Consider the following 20,374-nt stretch of genomic DNA (forward strand, 5'->3'; position numbering starts at 1 on the left):
GGGGATATGGTCACCCATTCAGTTCCGCTGGCACATCAATCAGCTGGAGGCCAGGGCGGTGCGTCTGGCTCTGCAGGAGTTCTTGCCCCTCATACGCGGCAAAGCAGTAAGAGTACTGTCCAACAACTCCACCACCGTGTCGTACATCAATCGTCAGGGGGGCACCCGCAGTCGCCTGGTAGCCCTGGAAGCCAGCCGTCTCTTTGCTTGGGCGGAACGACACCTGGATTGCCTGGTGGCCTCTCACATTGCGGGCAAGGAAAATGTTCAAGCAGATTCTCTCAGCTGCCAATCGCTTGATCCGGGAGAGTGGGAACTCTCCGAAGCAGCCATGGACCTGATCGTCAGAAGGTGGGGTCGGCCCCACCTGGACTTAATGGCGAACATGCACAATGCCAAGGCCGATCGGTTCTTCAGCAGCTGGAGGGACCATGGCTCGGAGGGAGTGGATGCTCTGGCTCTTCCCTGGCCTGCAGACGTCCTTTTGTACGTGTTTCCTCCGTGGCCCCTAGTGGGAAAGGTTCTCAGGAGAATAGAACTCCACAGGGGACCAGTGGTTCTGGTAGCATCCGAGTGGCCTCGCAGGCCATGGTTCGCAGATCTTGTCAACCTGGCGACGGACGGTCCTCTGCAGCTGGGCCATTTTCCTCGTCTACTGCGGCAGGGGCCTGTATATTTCGACCAGGCCGATCGATTCTGTCTAGCAGCCTGGCTTTTGAATGGCGGCGTTTGAGACGTAAGGGCTACAAGGAAGAGGTCATCTCCACCTTGCTTCGAGGCCGAAAGCAGTTGACTTCTCTAGCCTACATGCGTGTGTGGCAAGTCTTTGAGACTGTTTGGGAGAAGTCGGGGATCTCAGCTCGCTACGCCTCAGTCTCAGTAGTTCTTGCTTTTCTGCAGGAAGGTCTCTCCAAGGGCCTCTCCTTCAGCTCTCTCCGCGTGCAAGTTTCCACTCTTGATGGGTCGATGGTCATCCCTTAGCGGCTCATCCGGATGTAGTTCGTTTTTTGAGGGGAGTCAAACACCTGCGTCCGTCCGCTCGCAATATTTGTCCCTCGTGGAGTCTCAATCTGGTCCTCCGGGCCCTCTGTTCTGCTCCGTTCGAACCTCTCCGTCGGGCTGCAGTAAAGGACCTCACGCTCAAGACTATTTTCCTTGTTTCGATCGCCTCCGCTCGGTGGGTCTCTGAGATTCAAGCGTTGTCCTGTCGGGAACCCTTTTTGCGAATCTCCGACTCCGGTGTCTCTCTCAAAACGGTGCCCTCTTTTCTTCCGAAAGTGGTGTCCGCCTTCCATGTCAACCAATCGGTAGAGCTTCCTGCATTTTCTCCGGACGAGATTGCGGGTATCGCTGGAGGCGACCTTCGTAAACTGGATGTCAAACGCATTCTCCTCAGGTATCTTCAGGTTACCAATGACTTTTGGGTCTCGGACCATCTTTTTGTCCTCTGGAGTGGTCCCAATCGGGGCAAGCCGGCTTCTAAGACCACTATTGCACGATGGTTGAAGGAAGCCATTTCCTCGGCTTATCTCTGCCAAGGTCGGTCAATTCCGGAGGGCTTAAAGGCTCACTCGCTTCATTCTCAAGCTACTTCCTGAGCGGAGAGCCAATCGGTCTCTCTGCAAGAGATTTGCAGGGCCGCCACCTGGATGTCCCTGCATACTTTTGCTCGACACTACCGTCTGGATGTGCAAGCACCGGTTTTTGGTTCTTTTGGGCGGCAAGTGCTTCGAGCGGGACTGTCTCGGTCCCACCCGGGATAGGGAAGCTTTGGTACATCCCAAGGTCTGGACTGATCCGGGTACGTACAGGGAAAGGAAAATTAGTTCTTACCTGTTAATTTTCGTTCCTGTAGTACCACGGGTCAGTCCAGACGCCCTTCCCTGTCTGTCTTTCTTTTCTGTCCTCTCGAAGCTTGTTTTTACAGGTTGATCCTAATTCTATACTATAATCTTGAGCAATTACACCGGAAGCCTTGGTTGTTCAAGTACCAAGTGGATGCAAGAGCGTATAGTTCTACCATGTTTTTCTTACTCTGTTTTACAGCTGCTCAATTGAGCTTTATGGTTACTGCTTGATCCTATTCTGGGTCTATTGTTTTTTTGCTTTGACAATGGTTATACTGAAGGGTTACAGGATGGGTTCTGTCCTCATATGGGGGCACCTTTGCAGTTTTAGTCTGTCTCCACTGCTGGAAAGGAGGCTCAACCCAAGGTCTGGACTGATCCGGGTACGTACAGGGAATGGCTGGAAATACACCCCATATTTATAGCCCTCAGACTGAGGAGTCTTATGAATGTGGATTCCACTGCCAGTTTTTTGTGCTTGGAGTGGCAAGGTGAAATCATGAATATGTCTTGAGGGATGCTGCGAAATTCCAGAGTGTATCCTTCTCGTATGATGTCCAGTACCCATCTGTCTGACGTTATCTCGACCCAGCGCTGAAAGAGGAGGGATAGTTGGCCCACTATCTCTTCATCCTGTGGATGGGTCGGCCAAACTTCATTGGGAATTTCGGGTTGAGCCTGAGCCCGAACCCTTTCCTCTTTTTGGTTGTCTGTTCCAAAAGGACAGACCTTCCTGAGGGCCGAGATGTCTGAAATGAAGAGTTTCTGTAGGGCCGGAAGCACTAGGAACCCCATGCCCAATCCCTCATGGGAGGGGGCGCTGCAACCTCTTTCTTATGGTAGCCAAGGCACTGGAGATTCACCCCACTTTCTGGCTAGTTTTTCCAATTCACTACCAAATAGGAGAGATCCCTTAAAGGGCATTTTTGTGAGGTTCGCCTTAAGAGGTCGCGTCCGCTGACCAATTTCACAACCATAACTGCCTTCTGGCCGCCACCACCAAGGCTACTCCTCTGACCGAGGTGTGTACTAGGTCAGAGCTTGCATCTGCTAGGAATGCTGTGGCGGGCTAGTCTTTCTGATAGAAGCAGACACGAACGAGCCACCAGGGCACAACAGGAAGCAATCTGCAGTGTCATTGCTGTTGCGTCGAAGGCCTGCTTAAGGATGGATTCCAACTGTCTATCTTGAGCATCCTTCAAGGCCACTCCTTCCTCTACTGGGATAGTTGTTCACTTCGAGATGGCACACACCAGGGCGTCCACTTTCAGGATACGCACGCGTTCTTTGGCCATCGGGTCCAGAAGGTATAAGGCCTCCAGGGCCCGACCTCCTTTAAAACTGGCATCCGGGGTGTCCCATTCTGGGTATGCCAACTCCTGGATGGCTTCCAGCATCAGGAAATAGCAAGAGGCTTTCCGAAGCGACACCAGGATGGTATTCTTCCTTGGTTCCGAGCAAGGAGACCGGAGGAGAGACTTACCAAAGCCCTTCCACGTCTCTTGCTAAGAGGCGTTCTTCTCTACTTACCTGAGCTCAGCACTTACTGGCTGAGTAGAGACGGTCTCCAGCTGTGGGGCGAGAGGGCTTAGGCCCTCACCGCCACACTTGACTTCCTGCACCTGCTGCCTTTCAGCTGCTTCAGCAGCAAAGTCTATGCCAGGAATTGGCTATCAGACCAAGGCAAACCTCTGAGGGATCTCTGAAATCACCGCAGGAGAGTGGGGCTCAATCTTCTCCAATTTATAAGTATTTATTTATTTAGCCACTGTCTGGACTGATCCGGGTACGTACAGGGAATTAGATTTATATTCTGCTTTTCACACTTTTTTTCAGCATTTTAAAGTGGATTACATTCAGGTACTGTAGGTATTTCCCTATCCCCAGAGGGCTTACAATCTAAGTTTGTACCTGAGGCAATGGAGAAATTTGAAGGTAAATTTTCCTCATCTAAAGAGTACTGTGTTCCCGATAGGAGACACAATCCACATCTGCTAGGAGACAGAGATACTGAATGGCTGAGGTCACTGCAAGGGGTATATCTAGGGTGATGTCCACTTTGAAACCTGACTCCCTCTCCATCTGCTAGCAGGGGAGCATATAACCCACTGGTCCTGAGTCCATCTGGCTACACGCTAGGAAAGAGGATGATGTGCAGCACAGTGCTATAAACACAGAGCTGGATCACCTACAGTTGAGTGCAATCCCATCACTACCACCACAGCCCAGTGCGTGACCTTAGTCCCTGTGCTCAAAATTTGCAAGAAGAAAAGGGGGAACCTCTATTAAAAACCACTAGAAACCAATTTATTTTTCCCATGTTTATTAATGTACAAAATATACAAAAAAATTCACATTAGATGTAAGTTTGCACAGTTGGAAATCTGTCCCCATGAGAGACAAAGAAACCCCACCAAAAAACAAAAACGTTTTCACAGAAAACAATCTTTATAACTTGAGCACCCAGACTGCATCTGTGACCGTTCCCACAATACTGCAGAACAGATTTTTTTTTTCTCCTTTCACTTAATGTTACAGTACAGTCGAGAGGTTTTTAATACACAGTTCAGGCCAACCAAAAACTGTAAAACAAAACAAAAAACTTGTCAGTGAATGTCCTCACAGCAGCCTATTTTTTGGTTTGTTCCAGCTTCCTCTGCAGCCTGATCCATAGACAGCACACACAACTGTTAAAATAACACAAAAACGGCACACACATGGAAGCTCATCTAGCTTTTTCCCAAACTGGCAGCTACAGGTACAAGAACCAAAAAGGTAAAGCTTAACAGGAAAGATGGGATCTGAAAGCTTATCCTCCTTCCTCCCTAGCCCCCAGGGAAATACACAGACAATAACAAAGCAGAATACTAAACAGAACAGCAATGCCACAGGCCTTAGTATCAGTGGTTTTCAAATCTGATCCTCCACATCCCTGCCAAACAGGTCTGTATCTTAACCAAATCATGTAAGTGAATCCATGGCAAATTAAAAATGCACCACTTAATTTTTACCGTGGCTAAATTCTGAAAAGCAGGGAACGGATTACAGGGATCAGATTTAAGAGCTACCGAGGGGTGAAACCTGCTTCCTCTTTGCCAGCAACTTATACAGGAAACTCTTTCTTCCACACCACCCTGCACCTTGCATGCACCAACTAGCAGGTGAGGTAGTAACACGCTCTACCTGCATGTCTCTAAGTCCACTGCATTACAGTGGCACAAAATGCCTAAGGAAGGCAACATGTGGAGACTGATCAGAGGGGAGAACCTTGGGTAAGGGAACGGTTTAAGAGCAATCTGATCCATTCCACCTTTTACTCTGAGCTCAACTGGGGCAGACCTGAGTTGTATAGCCGAAGACTCTCGTCTGGTCGGGCATGGAATTTTTTTCAGCTCAAGAGTGAAGTCTGGGATGGCTGAAACCAGGAGTCTTAAAACAGTTCCTTGTTTGGGAAGTAAAAGGAGAACAGGAAGCAGGTGGTAAGGAGGGAATGTCTTTTGCAGTAGTAGAGGAGAGGGGCAGGATTGGAATGAACATTTTCATTAGCAGTTATGCCTTACAATACTGTAATAAGAAAAAAATATGGGGGAAGGGTTTAAACAACTGACAAAATCAGCAAGGATAGAGGGATTTTTTTTGGAATTTTTACTATACCCCCCCAAAACAAATACAAATTTAAAATTCTCCCCTTTCAAATATACTCCCATAGAAATCCAAAACCCCACTGTAAAAAGTAGATTTTCCCCTTATCTTCACAGTACAAGACCTTGAACATACAATTGATTTAATGCCATTGTGTATTATTTTTTGCCCTGTTTGCCATTAACAAATTCCTCAATCTCTCCCACCATGGCCACAATTGCACAGCCATTGGGGGAAACAAGGAAATAGCATATGCAGCTCAGGGTGAATGTATTTAAAGAGATGTTCAGAAAAGGGTGGTCAGGTGCATGATTTTTTGACCAGAAAGAAGGATGTGGGGAGGGGGGGGGGGGGGGGGGGGGAGAGAGCAAGGAGAAAAAAAAAAAGGGAAAAAGAAAAACAACAATCTTCCCACTGCCACTGCAACAAAGTAGTAGTAAAATAAATTAATGAAAGAAAGGAGAGAGTCTCAAGTGGTTTTGCCTTCGCGTAGTCTAATATGCCTCTCCTCAGAAGTTGGAGGGAGGAGCGTCCTTCACAAGGCATGGTGGCTCTCTCTCACACCAATCAAGCAGCTTCAGGCAGGGATGGGGGGGGCTGTTAAACATCCCCTCCCAAGGGGCGGGGCAGGGCCTCACAGAAGCCATAAGGGGAATGGCAGCATAATGTCCATGTGAAGCTAGAGACCTTCACCATGCGGCCTGTGCCCTGGAGGTAGCAGAAGCCAGGCAGTGGGGCCATCGCTAACGCAAAGGAGGGCCGTTGACTCCGGGGTGATAAAAGGCACAGTTGTTCTCGTACCGGCAGTTGCCCTTCAACATGAAATGCCGACAGATGGGACGGTTCGACATGTCTGCCAGGAGAAAAAAAAAAACAAAGGTTTATTAATAGTCCAGTGCAAAGTGCAGCCACAAACAAGTAAAATCATGATAGGAATTAGTTCCTCACCCCACTGGGACTTTACACAGTCAACAAATTATCAGATATGACCCCACAGGAACTGGAGATTCCTCACTCCATATCGGTGACTTACACAGAAAAGCTCGTGAGTGGTAACACTTGTTGTCAAGGCTTCAGCCTTTCATTATAGTGCTGAGGCCTCAAAAACTGGTGTTGCCTCCTTCAGTTTTAAACCACAGTCAAATCAACATTTTTTGGTGCATGTCACATGACCAATATACTCAGTTTCTAGTGCGGCAATGCTTTAGTGTCACTACAGGAATGGCCCAAGAAAACAAAGAGGTAGGCGATCTATGATAGCCGTCAGGAAAACAAAAAAGAATAGACGCCTCAATCCTTTCCAATGTTTATTAAAACAGAGACGTGTTCGTAATATGCCCGACTCAGGCCGAGTTTCGCAGCTTGGTAGCCGCTGCCTCAGGGGCTTGAACACTTCAAATTCAAAGATGAAACCCAGCAATTATAGTTTCATCCAGTGAACAACAATTGTCTGACCAGCTTTCTGAGTAGCGTACCGCACACAGTCTCGGTTTTTTCAACTTTGAATTTGAAGTGTTTTCATCTTTGAATTTGAAGTGTTCAAGCCCCTGAGGCAGCGGCTACCAAGCTGCGAAACTCGGCCTGAGTCGGGCATATTACGAACACGTCTCTGTTTTAATAAACATTGGAAAAGATTGAGGCGTCTATTCTTTTTTGTTTTCGTGTCACTCCAGGAGCCAGTCGTATGATAAATCCAGATCACAGTGCTGCAGTACCCCGCTAAACACAAACAAGATTAATTGAATATTAAAACAGATGCAGGTCCCCCAGAAAACATTCTACAAATTCCTTCTTTAAAGAACTCCAAAGGTTGAGGAAGGGTGAATGTTTAAAGGCTGTGTAGATTATACAGAGGCCATAGGATCTAAGACATACAATTGGCTCCACTTGAGTTTACAATTATACAAGTAAGACCAGATGTCAACATGCTCTCTGTGCAAATATGAGTGCCTCTTACCCCCTCCGTGACCCCCATGTCCGCTTCTGTGTCCTCCGTGTCCACCTCCATGTCCTCCTCCGTGGCCGCCGTGACCTCCATGACCACCATGACCTCCGCCGTGACCCCCTCCATGGCCTCCATGAACCCCATCGTGGCCGTTGTTAGGGCCGCCCCGCCCTCCACCGTGGGGCCCACCTCCGCTCCGGCCCCCTCGGCCTCGGTAGTTCGGCTCTCCTCCCCGGCCCCTACCCCTGTGGAAGGGCCCCCCTCGTATGCCTCCATGGTGGCCACCACGCATGTGTTCGTTTGGTTGCTCCCAGTACCCATCTCGCTGCGGGGGTGGAGGAGGCGGGCCTACCATTCGTGGGCCACCGGGGCCCCCAGGACCACCAGGGCCTCCCGGACCACCTGGGCCTCCGTGCGGGCCTGAAACAAGAAATTGCACAGGCACGCTTAGAAAAATCATAACCCAGATAGCTACGTAAATTAAACTAGAACAAAAAACGAATTTTTCTATGCAGCTTTTGATACTTTTTATTGAACTATTATTATAATCATCCAAAGATGCCGTATAGAAGCTTTCAAGACCACAGGTTCCAAAAGTTCAAAAACTTCAACTTTAGATAATTATGTTAAGTGCAATGAAAGGTGTCCCAACCTGCCAAGAATACAATGATCTTCAGGACTGATACTACTTCTAAAGCTTTCCACGTTTAGCAGCAACATACAAGTTGCACCTACAAAATCATGGCTGCATCTCTTCTCTCCCCACAGCTTGTCTGACAGAGGGCTCAAGGCTTTGAAGAGCTTACCTGGGAAAGGAACCCCAGGCCCGCCGGGGGGGAAAGGCTGGATGTTCTGGACATTCTTTGGGGCAGGAGGAAATCCATTCGGAAGAGGTCCCGCTCCCTGCATGGGATGGCCCGCTAAAGAGAGAGAGAGAAAAAAAAAGATTGTTAAATACTGCAGCCGGATTTGTTTGCCTTTAAAAGACATTCTCTCTATCTGCCTTTCAGATACAGCACCTAACATCAAAGACATCCGCCCCTTTCTAGCCCCTCCACACACGCTCGCGCGTCACATCATCACCTCCTGATAATGCTCGAGAGTCTATCTTCCTCCACAACCACCCAGGTTAATCTATAAGCAGCATTGTGCTTCCAAATACTCCATAGCATGCTGTGGGGTTTTTTTTTACAGAAACATCTAAAATACTACTCAGATTGACAATTGGTAATCCTGATTTTCTTTAAGATACACAAGTCAGATTAAAAATGATGCAGGCTAAACCTGCTTGGGCAGCAAGGGGCACCCTTTCCTCCCACCATCTGTTCTCTGGTTCAACACATCCTTGGTTCTCAAGACTCAGATGCACACATATGATGGCACCGGGCACACTTCCCACCTGGAACAGGGCCCTGTGGCTGATTTTGCAGTGATCCCAGCAGTTGTTTGATCTTGTCTGGAAAGTCAGCCTGTTTCATCAGCTCTTCTGGTTTGGTGCCACCCTGCCCTCCCTGGAAAAAGAGAGAGAGACACAACCAGTTAGCCAGAATCTCACACAGAATCAGTGACAAAAGCTGGGGTTTGGAATGGAAGGCACAAGGAGGTCAAATGACTCGCCCTTAGGTATTGCACAATTAGTGACTGAGCCAGGGATTATGACTGAGGTACAAGGAGGTAAAGTGACAGCGAGGTTGCTTACCAGTAATGGGGGGAACTCTATGGACAGCAGGACAGACACACAAGTGGGTGACATCTGACAGCGCTGGCCCTGGAATGCTCTCTCAGAGCGCAGAAGTAAACTGAGCATGCGCAGGAATTCCCACACACATGACCCTCATGTGTGAGCCTCCTCAGTCCTTTCCTAGCTAATATTCAACTCAACAGGGATAAGGAAGGGGCTGTGTATGTCCTGCTGTCCATGGAGAAAGGAAAACTGGTCCTTACTTGCTAATTTTCGTTCCTGAATTACCACAGATCAGTCCAGACTCCTGGGTTTTGCCTCCCTGCCAGACGGAGACAGAGAAAGTTTCACTGTTACTGTACAAAACTCAGTGAGCCACCTCCAGTCCCTCAGTATTGACCTGCACCCAAGCCAAGATGCCAACAACCAAAAATTTCTAAGCAAGCTCCCTCCCCTCCAATGAGCCGGAAGAAGGTGAAGTTGCCCAAAAAGATAATGAAAAACTAGTTTCCCAAATTTAACATAAGCGATCAGCATTGAAAACCTCCAACTCCGAACTATATACAAAGCAACAGTACGAACGGCAGATTCCCCCCCCCCCCCCAGTAAATGGGCCGATCCCTGGACTGATCTGTGGTACTACAGGAATGAAAATTAGTAGGTAAGAACCAATTTTCCTTTCCCTGTATGGACCCAGATCAGCCCAGACACCTGGGATGTTCCTAAGCTCCGCTGAACTCGGGTGGGACCTGGAAAGTTCCGCTCGTAGAACACTCGCTAAATCACATGGAAGCCGGATCACCCACATCCAAGCGATAATGCCTAGCATAAGTGGGCAATGACTTCCTAGTAGCCGCCCTGCAAATTTCATGCAGAGACACCTATTGTGACTCAGCCCAGGAAGTTGCCTGAAAACGCATCAAGTGTGCCCCTTGGATATAAGTTGACTCCATTGCTTCCTTCAGCCACCACACAATTGTAGCCTGACGCCTTACTTCCCCCCTTCTTTGGACCACTCCATAGTACAAAGAGGTGACCTGATTTACAATGAGATGATCTGATCTAAGGAAATTAGTGACATTTAGATACCTCAATAATGCATGCCCCCATCTATAAGCCTAAGCTCCCCCACATGAGGTGTACAGGAATCCAAATCCAAAAAAGCTGGAAGTTCTACTGACTGAATAAACAGCCACCAAGAAAACCGAGCCTCACACAAACCTCTAAGGGCTAGATTCAGATTCCAAGATGGACAAATGTTCTGTATCTGACAATTCACGTTCTTAGCTCCCCAAAGGAACTGTATAACATCCAGATGTGCGGTCAGAGGATACCCTTGCACCTTACCCCGGAGACAACCCAGTGTCACTACCTGGACTCTCAGAAAGTTAAAGGCCAGTCCCTTGACCAGAACCTTCCTATAGAAAAGCCAAAATATGGAACAATGTAGCCTGAACAAGCTGCACTCCATCAACAGCAGACCAGGACTCTAAGGCCCTCCAAATTCGCACATATGCCAAAGATGTAGGTGGTCGCTTGCAATAAAGTGGAAATAACTGCTTCGGAATATCCCCTACATCTAAGTCGTCTTCTCTCAGAAGCGAAGCTACAAGAAAAAAGTAAGCCGCATGACCCGAAAATATTGCGCCCTGGTGAAGTGTCGATCGATTTCCAAACCTCAGCAACTGCTATGGCCATGTTGATTAGAACTGTGAACCATGGTCGACATGATCACTCTGGAACTACAAGGATCACGTTGCCCGGATGTTTTTCTATCCACTGTAATCCCTTGTCCACCAGAGGCCACAAAGTGAAGACATAAAGAAGAATCCTTCAAGTCCACAGCAGAACCAGAGCATCGATTCTTTCCATACCATATTCTCTTTGGCAGCTGTAAAAACTGCAACGCCTTGGTTCTTTTTGGTAGTCATTAAGTCCATATGGGAATAACCCCATCTTCCATGAATGAGACATCACTGCCTCCAACAGCCTTTTTCCAACTGAGAAAATCTGCCAGAAAGTTGTCCACCCTTGCAATGTGAGATGCTGCCAGCCGCTCTAAGTGCTGCTCTGCCCAGAGAATCAACTCCCAGGCCACTCGAGCCACTGCCTGATTCTTGGTTCTGCCTTAACAGTTGATGTAGGCCACCGTCATCACACTGTCATGATAGAATCCGTAATGGATAGCTGCATAACTGTGGCAGACAGGCAAGTAATATAAAACGCACTGCTCTCATCTCTAACCAAATGACAGACCATGAGGCCTCTTGTTTCAACCACTGGCCTTGCGCCAAATGATCTTGACATACTGCCCTCCATCTGGAGAGGCTTGTATTGATGGTGACTATTACCCTATTCGGAACCTACAATTCTGCATCACACTCAAGACTGGTGCGAGTAAGCCACCACGAAAAACTGTCCCTGGCTTCCCCACTAACAGAAAAGGAAGATGAAACTCTTCCAATAACGGATTCTAGTCAGAGAGAAGAACCCCCCTGCAGAGGCCACATATACGTGAATGCCCAATGCATTAATTCCACTGTCGATGCCATAGAACCAAAACCTGTGAATAGTTGCAGACCCTGGGCACCGAAAGCTCTAGCAGATACCGAATCTGACTCTGCAATTTCAGCACTCTCTTTGAGAAACACTCTTCCCCAGCGTGTCAAACTTATCTATCAGATATTACAGAGTTTAAAAGGACTAAATGGCTCTGGAGCAGTTTTTTTTACTCTGAATGAGCTTTTCTTGACGAATGAGACGATTTATGTTAACATGAATGTGAGGAGGAAGATAACACTCTACTCCTTTCTGAATACTCTTGCCATTTCCTTTTTTTTTTTTTTTTTTGTGGCTCTCGTAGTTTTAACGATGTTCTTTCCTCAGGTAAGGAGACCTCATAGAATAATTTGGTGTCTATACTTCTGTGCAAACGCTTCACAATTTGCAGTGTCATGATTACATCCCAAATATTTAAAGGCATACTTTGTGAAAATCAGACAATGCCATTTTCTATTCACATTGAATACATTATTTTAATGGAACTTTTCCTGACATGACCACAATCTACTTGACAAAAAACACTAACAAATCATGTGAGAAAAAATTCACAGGTCGCATGATTGAGAGAGAAAACAGTCTTGCCGCACTAGCAGAAAATGATAGCTGAGGAGACTCACATGTGCACGCAGGACATGTGTGCGGGAATTCTCACTCATATGCAAAAGTTAACTTCTGAGCTCGGAGAGAACGGTCAGTGCCGTCAGATGACGTCACCCAGTTGTGTGTCTGAATCTGTCTTGTTTGTCCACAGAGAAAGAGGCAAGGATTAGGACCAAGATAAAGGGAAGTAAACTGACTCGCCCTGAGGTTACAAAGAGTCAGTGACAAAGCCATAAAGTGGCTCATCCCAAAGGGAGTGCCAAGTCTTCTGAATCAATCTAATGTTCCCACTATTTGACTAGCCCTCTTTTGGTGAGGGGAAGAATTGGGAGACAGAAAAAGAAAAAAAAGGGGAGGAAGTTGGCTTAATAAACACTTCTCAGGAAAATAACTTTACAGTGCATTAGAATATGAGGTTATCTAGTTACCATGATGGAAGAGAGGATTTCCTGCATGTTGACTGCTGAATTAGGACTCTGGCCAGCCTGGCCCTTTCCTGCACCCATGCTGCCCATAAGGTTGGCTAGGACAGGTGGCAATTTGGCCCCTCCAGCAAGATCTGGCGACTGGGAAGCAGGGCCCTGGTCCATGGCTTCTGGGTAGCAACTGTCATCCATGGAGCTTTCCTAGGTGTAAGAGAAAGGAACAGCATTAACAGGGAATTTGTGGGAGAGCAAACAGCACTGTACACACCAATAGGAGGGGGAAGAGGAGAGGGAACCAACACTGCTCTTCTGAGAATGTGCAATATCACGTCAGCAGATGTGCAGGTAGGATGGGGCTCAGCTTTTTAAGTTTAGGGTGAGATGTATGAAGAAAGATTCTGGACATATTAATGGTGCCTCTGCAACACATTTTAGCCCATCAGATGACAGTGTCGTTTCTCAGCCAATCAGGGGTGAGTTCCACCAATCACATGTAAGTTTTAAGAGCTATTATAATGCAGCCAACTCTCCAACTGGGTTTTATTAATATTTTTTATTTTTTTAGCATTTTTCTTTTTACCATGGCTTCTACTGCAGATGGCTTTATTTTTTTATTTCAATAGCTCAGTTAACATGCTTATTCTCTCTCTTTCTGGCCACATACAGTCGTTTTGACTTCTGCCACTCACTTTTTTTTTTTTTTTTTTTAAATTAACAGAAGCTTGCTGTTGCTGGACTGTACGTGACACTTCTAGTTAAGACTCAGGCTGTGAGATTTTAGATCAAGATATCGTTCATCAGGATATTCACACTATGTCTGGGGGATCAGCATGAAACTCAGTTTATTTTTTTCTAAAAGACGTAAGTGCTTGGTACTTTAAGAGTATAACCACAGCAAGCCAACAGTACCCAACCCATTAACACTTCAGGAATGAAAATTAGCAGGTAAGAACCAATTTTCCTTAAGTACCATAGATCAGTCCAGACAAGTGGGTTATGCATCCCCTACCAGCAGATAGAGGCAGAGATCAAAACTTTGAGGCACTGCTACATTCCCAAGAGTGCTACCTGCAGTCCCCTCAGTATTGACCTGTATCCAAGCCAGATTAAAAATCAACCACCCGAACAAATGTGTAAATGAGGGGAAACGCTTAACCTGAACGACTGTAACCCTTTGAACATAGCATAAATATCGAACAATCCAAGAGTGAACAAAACAATCAGGCCATCCTCCAAAGGCTCTGAATATGTACAACCTGACAGTTCTTCACAGAAACTGTGGCATAAGATGGACCTGCCGCAATAATCTTGAGAAAAGAAATACACAGGGATGGGTCTATGGACTGATCTGTGGTAATTTAGGAATGAAAATTAGCAGATATGAACTAATTTTCCTTTTCTGTTCATACCCCAGATCAGTCCAGACAAGTGGGATGTACCAAAGCAATCCTATGCTGGGTGGGTCTGCGAAAGACCCCCACGCAACACACTTTCGCCAAAGGACGCTTCACCAGGCACTTGAATATCCAACCGATAATGGTGAGAAAAAGTTTGCAAGGATGACCACATTGCCACACTACATATTTCATGCACCGAAACCAACTGACACTCGGCACATGATGCCACCTGTGTCCTAGTAGAATGCGCCCAAGCCTTCCGGAATTCTTTTCCCTTTACAAATGTAGGTCAAGACAATTGCTTCCTTCAGCCAACATGCTATTGTGCCCTTGGAGGCCTTGCAACCCTTTTTTGCACCTTCAAACACAAATGATCTGATTGCCAAAAATGGTTGGTGACCTTTAAATAACCCAACAACATTTGACGAACATCCAAGAAATGGAGTTCCCTGGACTCCGATGACTCAGCCGTCCAATTTGGGAAAGCAGGAAGTTCTACTGTCTGATTCAGATGAAAAGAAGAAACCATCTTAGGAAGGAATGAGGGAACAGTTCTCAATGACACTCCCCTCCTCAGAGATTCTCAGAAAGGCTCCCTACAGGACAAAGCCTGCAGCTCCGAAATTCTGCAAGCTGAACAAAATCGCCACCAGAAAAACTATCTTCAGAGTGAAATCCTTCAATGACGCCTTCCTCAAATGGAGGCCCGCAAAGCACCCACAAGACCAAGTTCAAACTCCACGCCAGATACAACCTATGCACTGGCGGAAGCAGATGATTGACCCCTTTCAGAAACCTCACACATCCAGATGCAAAGCCAACGACCTCCCTTGGAGCTTGCCTGAGGCAACCCAAGGAAACCACTTGAAACCTCAGGGAATTGTAAGCCAAGCCCTTGGAAAAGCCATGTAGCAGAAAGGCTAACACGTGTGGAATAACCACCTGCAACAGGTCAAGGCCCTCCTCCATACACCAGTTGTCAAACACACTCCACACCAGCACATACATCATAGATGTGGCTGGCCTCCTAGCCTGAAGCAAAGTGGAACTCACTGGTTCCAAGTAACCCTTCAAACGCAAACGTCTCCTCTCAAAAGCCAAGCCACGAGACAAACGTGATCCACACGATCCGAGAAAATAGGACCTTGTCTTAGTCCCTATAAATGAGCCATTCTCAGGAGCCAGTCTACTGCAAGCTGCACCAGATTTGCAAACTACGGGCAACGTGGCCACACTGGAGGGACCAGAAGCACTTGGCCCGGATGGCCCTCGATGCGTCTTAACACCCAACTTATTAGAGTCCGCAGAGAGAACACATACAAAAGAATCCCTGTGGGCCAGGGAAGAACTAGAGTGTCTATGCCCTTGGCTCCGACCTCTCACCTGCGACTAAAAAACCTTGTCAAGTTGGTATTGCTCCTGGACACCATCAGATCCAGGCTTGGACTGCCCCATCGCGATCGAATAAGATTGAAGGCTTCCTTCAACAACTACCATTCTCCGCATCCAACTGTTTCCGGATGAGATAGTCTGCTTGCTCATTGTCCTCTCCCAACACATGAGAAGCGGCTTTCCCCTTCAAATGCAGTTCTGCCCAGACAAAAAGTTCCTGAGCTTCCTGGGCCACTGAGCGACTCTTCGTTCCCCACTGCTGATTGATATATGCCACTGTAGTGGTATTTTCTGAACACAGATGACCCTGGACTGGTGGGAACTCCACCAACACTCTGCGTACCGCCCTTGTTTCCAAGCGATAGACCATGCTGCTTCCGCTGGTGACCATAGACTTTGCGCTGAATGACCCCAGCAGACCGCTCCCCAACTCTTGAGGCTGGCATCCGTGGTCACCACCACCCAACTCGGAATCTCCAGCTCCACTCCCTTTTCCAAATTTGGGCGAAACAGCCACTACAAGAGACTGGACCCAGAGGCCCTCAGAAGAGGTAACTGTCAATGAAAGTGTTCCGACAATGGATTCCACCATGAGAGCAGAGCCCCCTGCAGCAGACACATATGAGCAAAGGCCCAAGGTACCAAATCCAAGGAAGACGCCATCGATCCTAGCACCTGAAGATAATCCCAAGTCCTGGGGACTGTCATCCACAGCAATCGTCCCACCTGAGCCTGCAACTTCTGAATCCTCTTGGAGGTGAGAAAAATTTTGCTGACATGGAGTATCGAATCTCGCCCTCAGGTACTCCAGTGTCTGGGTAAGGCACAAGTGACTCTTTGCCCAATTAATCACCCAGCCCAAGGACTGCAACATATCCAGCACCCTCAAAACAGACTGTCGAAATTCTTCTTCCGTTTTTCCTCGAATTAACCAGTTATCCAGGTAAGGATGAACCAGGATCCCCTCCCTGCAGAGAGCCACCACCACCACTATCATCACCTTCATGAATGTGCACAGCGCCTTCACCAGACCGAACGGGAGGGCCATAAACTAGAAGCATTGTCCCAGGATCACAAAACTCAGGAATCTGATGTTCCGCCCTGATGGGAATGTGGAGATAGGCTTCCATCAAGTCTAGAGGCGCCAGAAATTCTCCTTGACGAACCGCTGCTATAACAGTCTGCAACATTTCCATTTGGAAACAGGGAACCCGCAGAGATACATTCACCCTTCTATAGATTGAGAACGGGAAAAATGACCCCCTTCCTTCTTGAAACAACAAAATAAACTGAGTACCATCTGTGGCCTTGCTCCATTATTGGAACTGGAACTATAGCGCCCAGCTCCTGAAGGCGCCACAATATAGCTTGAATTACCTGTTGTCTTCCTCTCACCCCACAGTGAGATATCATGAACGCATCCCTGATGGGGTAAGAAAATTCTAACACATTGAAAACGCGTCTCATTGAGCACAAAAGTGCGCTGAAACGCAATAAGTTGGAGGCTCCACTAGTACAACACTGCATTGAATTAGCTCATCCCTTTGAGAGTTTGCGCTGTACTGTCCTGGAAAGTGTTGAGCAGGATGAACGGGGAGGGGACTTAAACTTGAGATTGTTACAGCGTGAGCAAAGATGGATTTTCAAATTAGACACGGTTACCCCGGCGGGGTTGAATAAGGAAGTTGATTGGTCCGTGTATATGTAGGTGTAAGCTGATTGAACAACCTGATATCCCTGCCGAACGCATACAGTAAACTTCCGGTCAAGGTGAAGGTAAGCGTTTGGGCGCCATCTTTTCACCTGTGTGAGATGCTGGATTATGCTGGGATCAGCTAAGATGTAAGTTTTTCCCGAGTGGCGCATTAAAAAGTTTTTTTTTTAACATTAAGACAAATTTGAATCTAAAGTGTCTTCTTTTGTAAGAGTATTGCAAAGTGCCCCTGAAGCAGGCGTGAGTTTCACGCCGAAACGTTGCCAGTGTCAGGCAGGTAAATAAAGAAGGAACAGCAAAAAAGTTGGCGACAGCAAATAAGATAAGTTATAGAACCATTTGAGAACTAAAAGAAGATTTATATTGTGATAATAATTCTAACACTGTGAATAGAGATAAAGTTGTCCGAGAGGATTAAGAGAATTACAGTAGGATATTTTTAATAGGGTGTTCGAAAAGGGTAAAGTTTCACTTATATAAAAAAAGAAAAAACTCTGAACGGGAAGAGGTAAATGACGTAAAAGAGAGTGCAAACAGAGGAGAGGGGTTGTAGCCCTTTGCGGGCAAGAGCCCATGAGACTGAAGCACTGAGCATTCTGATACCGATTCCCGGGGTTTTAAGAGTGTATGAATATAGATATTACTGTAGTGTACAGTTTTCCCTCATTATTTTTTGCTTTTTGCCAACTCCAGTCTGCAGGTTGGCATCTCTACCATCTGCTGGAGACAGAGAAATACTGAGGGACTGCAGGTAACGTAGCAGTGCCTCAAAGTCTTTGGTTTTCTGCCTCCATCTGCTGGTAGGGATGAATAACCCACTTGTCTGGACTGATCTGGGGTATGAACAGGAACACAAATTTATGATTTTTAAAACATAACCAAGAGAGACTAAATGTGAGTAAATAAGCAGAGCTAGAGGGACTTACCTCATCGAGTGGAATAAGTTTGGGTGGAACAGGTTCGTATGTTTCAGGATCAGGCTCATAGGGGCTGTCTGGTACACTGGGGACAGAAATGAAGAATGATTCTTTTTTAAAACCATCACATCCCCTATTTCAGCCTAAAGAGGAGAGGTGACCTTCACTACCTCCCAACTACCATGCCAACTTGAAGGACATCTTTTCTTTTAAACACCTTTCCCCCAATTCCAGCCTGAGGTTACAGGCATCTCTCCATTAAGTAAAGTCCAATCTCCCACATACCTCTCCTTGGACAAGAAGATCTCCTGAAGAATGCCCTTCTCCCGCTCAGCTTGGGTAAACTTCTCCCGGCTGTTGCTGCCAGGATCAATCAGGCTGTTGGGTAGGTCAATCAGCCTGGGGTAGACCCAGGGTACTTTCTCTTCCATGGCATCATGGCTCAGCCGGCGAGCTGTCTCGAAAGCCTGTCGGTCCATCATCATCTCCCTCCTGGCAGCCTCACCAAAATCCTTGATCTTGTTCACGTTCACTGCAAAGAAGAATGTGGAGTGTCATTAACCTGCGTCAAACAGAGATCTAAGCTGTTCAGACAGGCTGGGAGCCAGCCTCTGCAATGATAAAGGAAAATTGGTTCTTACCTGCTAATTTTTGTTCCTAGAATACTACTAGATCAGTTCAGATAAGTGAGTTTATGCATCCCCAACAGCAGATGGAGGCAGAGAACAAAAAAAAAACCCAAAAAACCTTTGAGGCACTGCTACATATCCGAGACGGTCACCTGCAGTCCCCTTCAGTATTGACTCATACCCAAGCCAAGATTTCTAACCCCAAACTCCACGATCTCTTCCTCTAAAAAAGCTGGGGCCAAGTTGAAGACTCCCAACCAAACTGACCCCTGAACTAGGGGCAAGAAATACACAACTTAAGTCTGCATCACCATTTCATTTACATTTATTAGGTTTATAGACCGCCTAACAGAATGGTCCAGAATCAGAAGTAGTCTTTCAAAAAGCATTATAATGGGTCGGGATTCTGGACTGATCTGAAGTATTCAAGGAACAAAAATTAGCAGGTAGGAATCAAATTTTCCTTTCCTGTTCATACCCCAGATCAGTCCAGACAAGTGGGATGTACCCAAGCCCCTCTAACCTAGGTGGGATCCCGAAAGACCTGCCCACAGTACACTCTCACCAAAGGAACCCTCCTCTGGGGCCCTGACATCCAAACAGTAATGCCCGGTAAAAGTGTGCAAAGAGGACCAAGTTGCTGCCCGACAAATCTCATGTGGCAACACTGACACTCCGCCCAGGAGGCTGCCTGTGCCCTAGTAGAATGCGTACGCAATCCCTCAAGGGTCGACTGACCTTTACTAATATAGGCCGAAACTATCGCCTCCTTCAACCAGCAAGCACTCGTACTCTTAGTCACTTTGCAACCCTTCTTTGGTCCACTGAAGAACACAAAAAAATGGTCTGAGCAGCGAAATCCATTGGTCACTTTGAGATATCCGAGGAGAACCCGAAGCACATCCAAAAGATGAAGCTCCCTAGCATGGGGAGAATCGGGCGTCAGGTGAGAAAACCCTGGCAGCTCCACCGTCTGGCTAAGATGAAAAGACGACACTACCTTGGGCAAAAAGGAAGGAATCACCCATGAGACCCCATCATCATAAATTTGCAAAAAAGGCTCTCTGCACGATAAGGCTTGGAGCTCAGAAATCTGTCTCACCGAGCAACTCGCCACCGGGAACACCGCTTTCAGGGTAAGATCCTTCAAAATAGCCCTTCACAAAGGTTGGAAGGGAGGGCCACACAGTACTCATAGGACCAAGTTAAGTTTCCAGGACGGACAAAGTCTACGGACTGGAGGATGCAAATGCGTCACTCCCTTCAGAATACGCAATACATCCGGATGAGATGCTAAGGGTCTTCCCTGCAATCTTCCTCCAAAACAACCCAAGGCTGCCACCTGGACTCGGAGAATTATAGGCCTAACCCTTTGACAAGCCCTCCTACAAAAATGCCAAGACCTGGGCAACGTTTGCTTGCGAAGGATCAGCGTCATGAACCCCACACCAGGACTGAAACACTCTCCAGACTCTGATATAAGCCAAAGAAGTGGAGGATCTTCTAGCCTGAAGAAGAGTAGTAATCACAGACTCGGAATATCCTTTCAAGTGGAAACGTCACCTCTCAAAAGTCAAGCCATTAAACAGAAGTGATCCGCCTGCTCAGACAAGATGGGTCCCG

The 20,374-nt window shown here is 47.1% G+C and overlaps 1 protein-coding gene across 2 annotated transcripts in view; it reads right to left on the minus strand.

Annotated features, from left to right (window-relative positions):
* Nucleotides 1-4,153: 4,153 nt before the first annotated feature.
* The window catches only part of PPP1R10 (protein phosphatase 1 regulatory subunit 10), a 57,078-nt gene continuing 40,857 nt past the window's right edge, over nucleotides 4,154-20,374 (minus strand). For both annotated transcript variants that reach the window (XM_029584249.1, XM_029584248.1), the window contains 7 exons: nucleotides 18,408-18,654; nucleotides 18,132-18,207; nucleotides 12,706-12,903; nucleotides 8,834-8,945; nucleotides 8,241-8,354; nucleotides 7,447-7,854; nucleotides 4,154-6,342 (listed from right to left, as the gene is read on the minus strand). In XM_029584249.1, coding sequence (XP_029440109.1) covers nucleotides 6,233-6,342; nucleotides 7,447-7,854; nucleotides 8,241-8,354; nucleotides 8,834-8,945; nucleotides 12,706-12,903; nucleotides 18,132-18,207; nucleotides 18,408-18,654 — 1,265 coding nt within the window. In that variant the 3' untranslated portion in view covers nucleotides 4,154-6,232. The remainder of the gene's footprint in view (nucleotides 6,343-7,446; nucleotides 7,855-8,240; nucleotides 8,355-8,833; nucleotides 8,946-12,705; nucleotides 12,904-18,131; nucleotides 18,208-18,407; nucleotides 18,655-20,374) is intronic.

This window comes from Rhinatrema bivittatum, chromosome 19 (assembly GCF_901001135.1).
Source record: "Rhinatrema bivittatum chromosome 19, aRhiBiv1.1, whole genome shotgun sequence".
NCBI lineage: Eukaryota > Metazoa > Chordata > Amphibia > Gymnophiona > Rhinatrematidae > Rhinatrema > Rhinatrema bivittatum.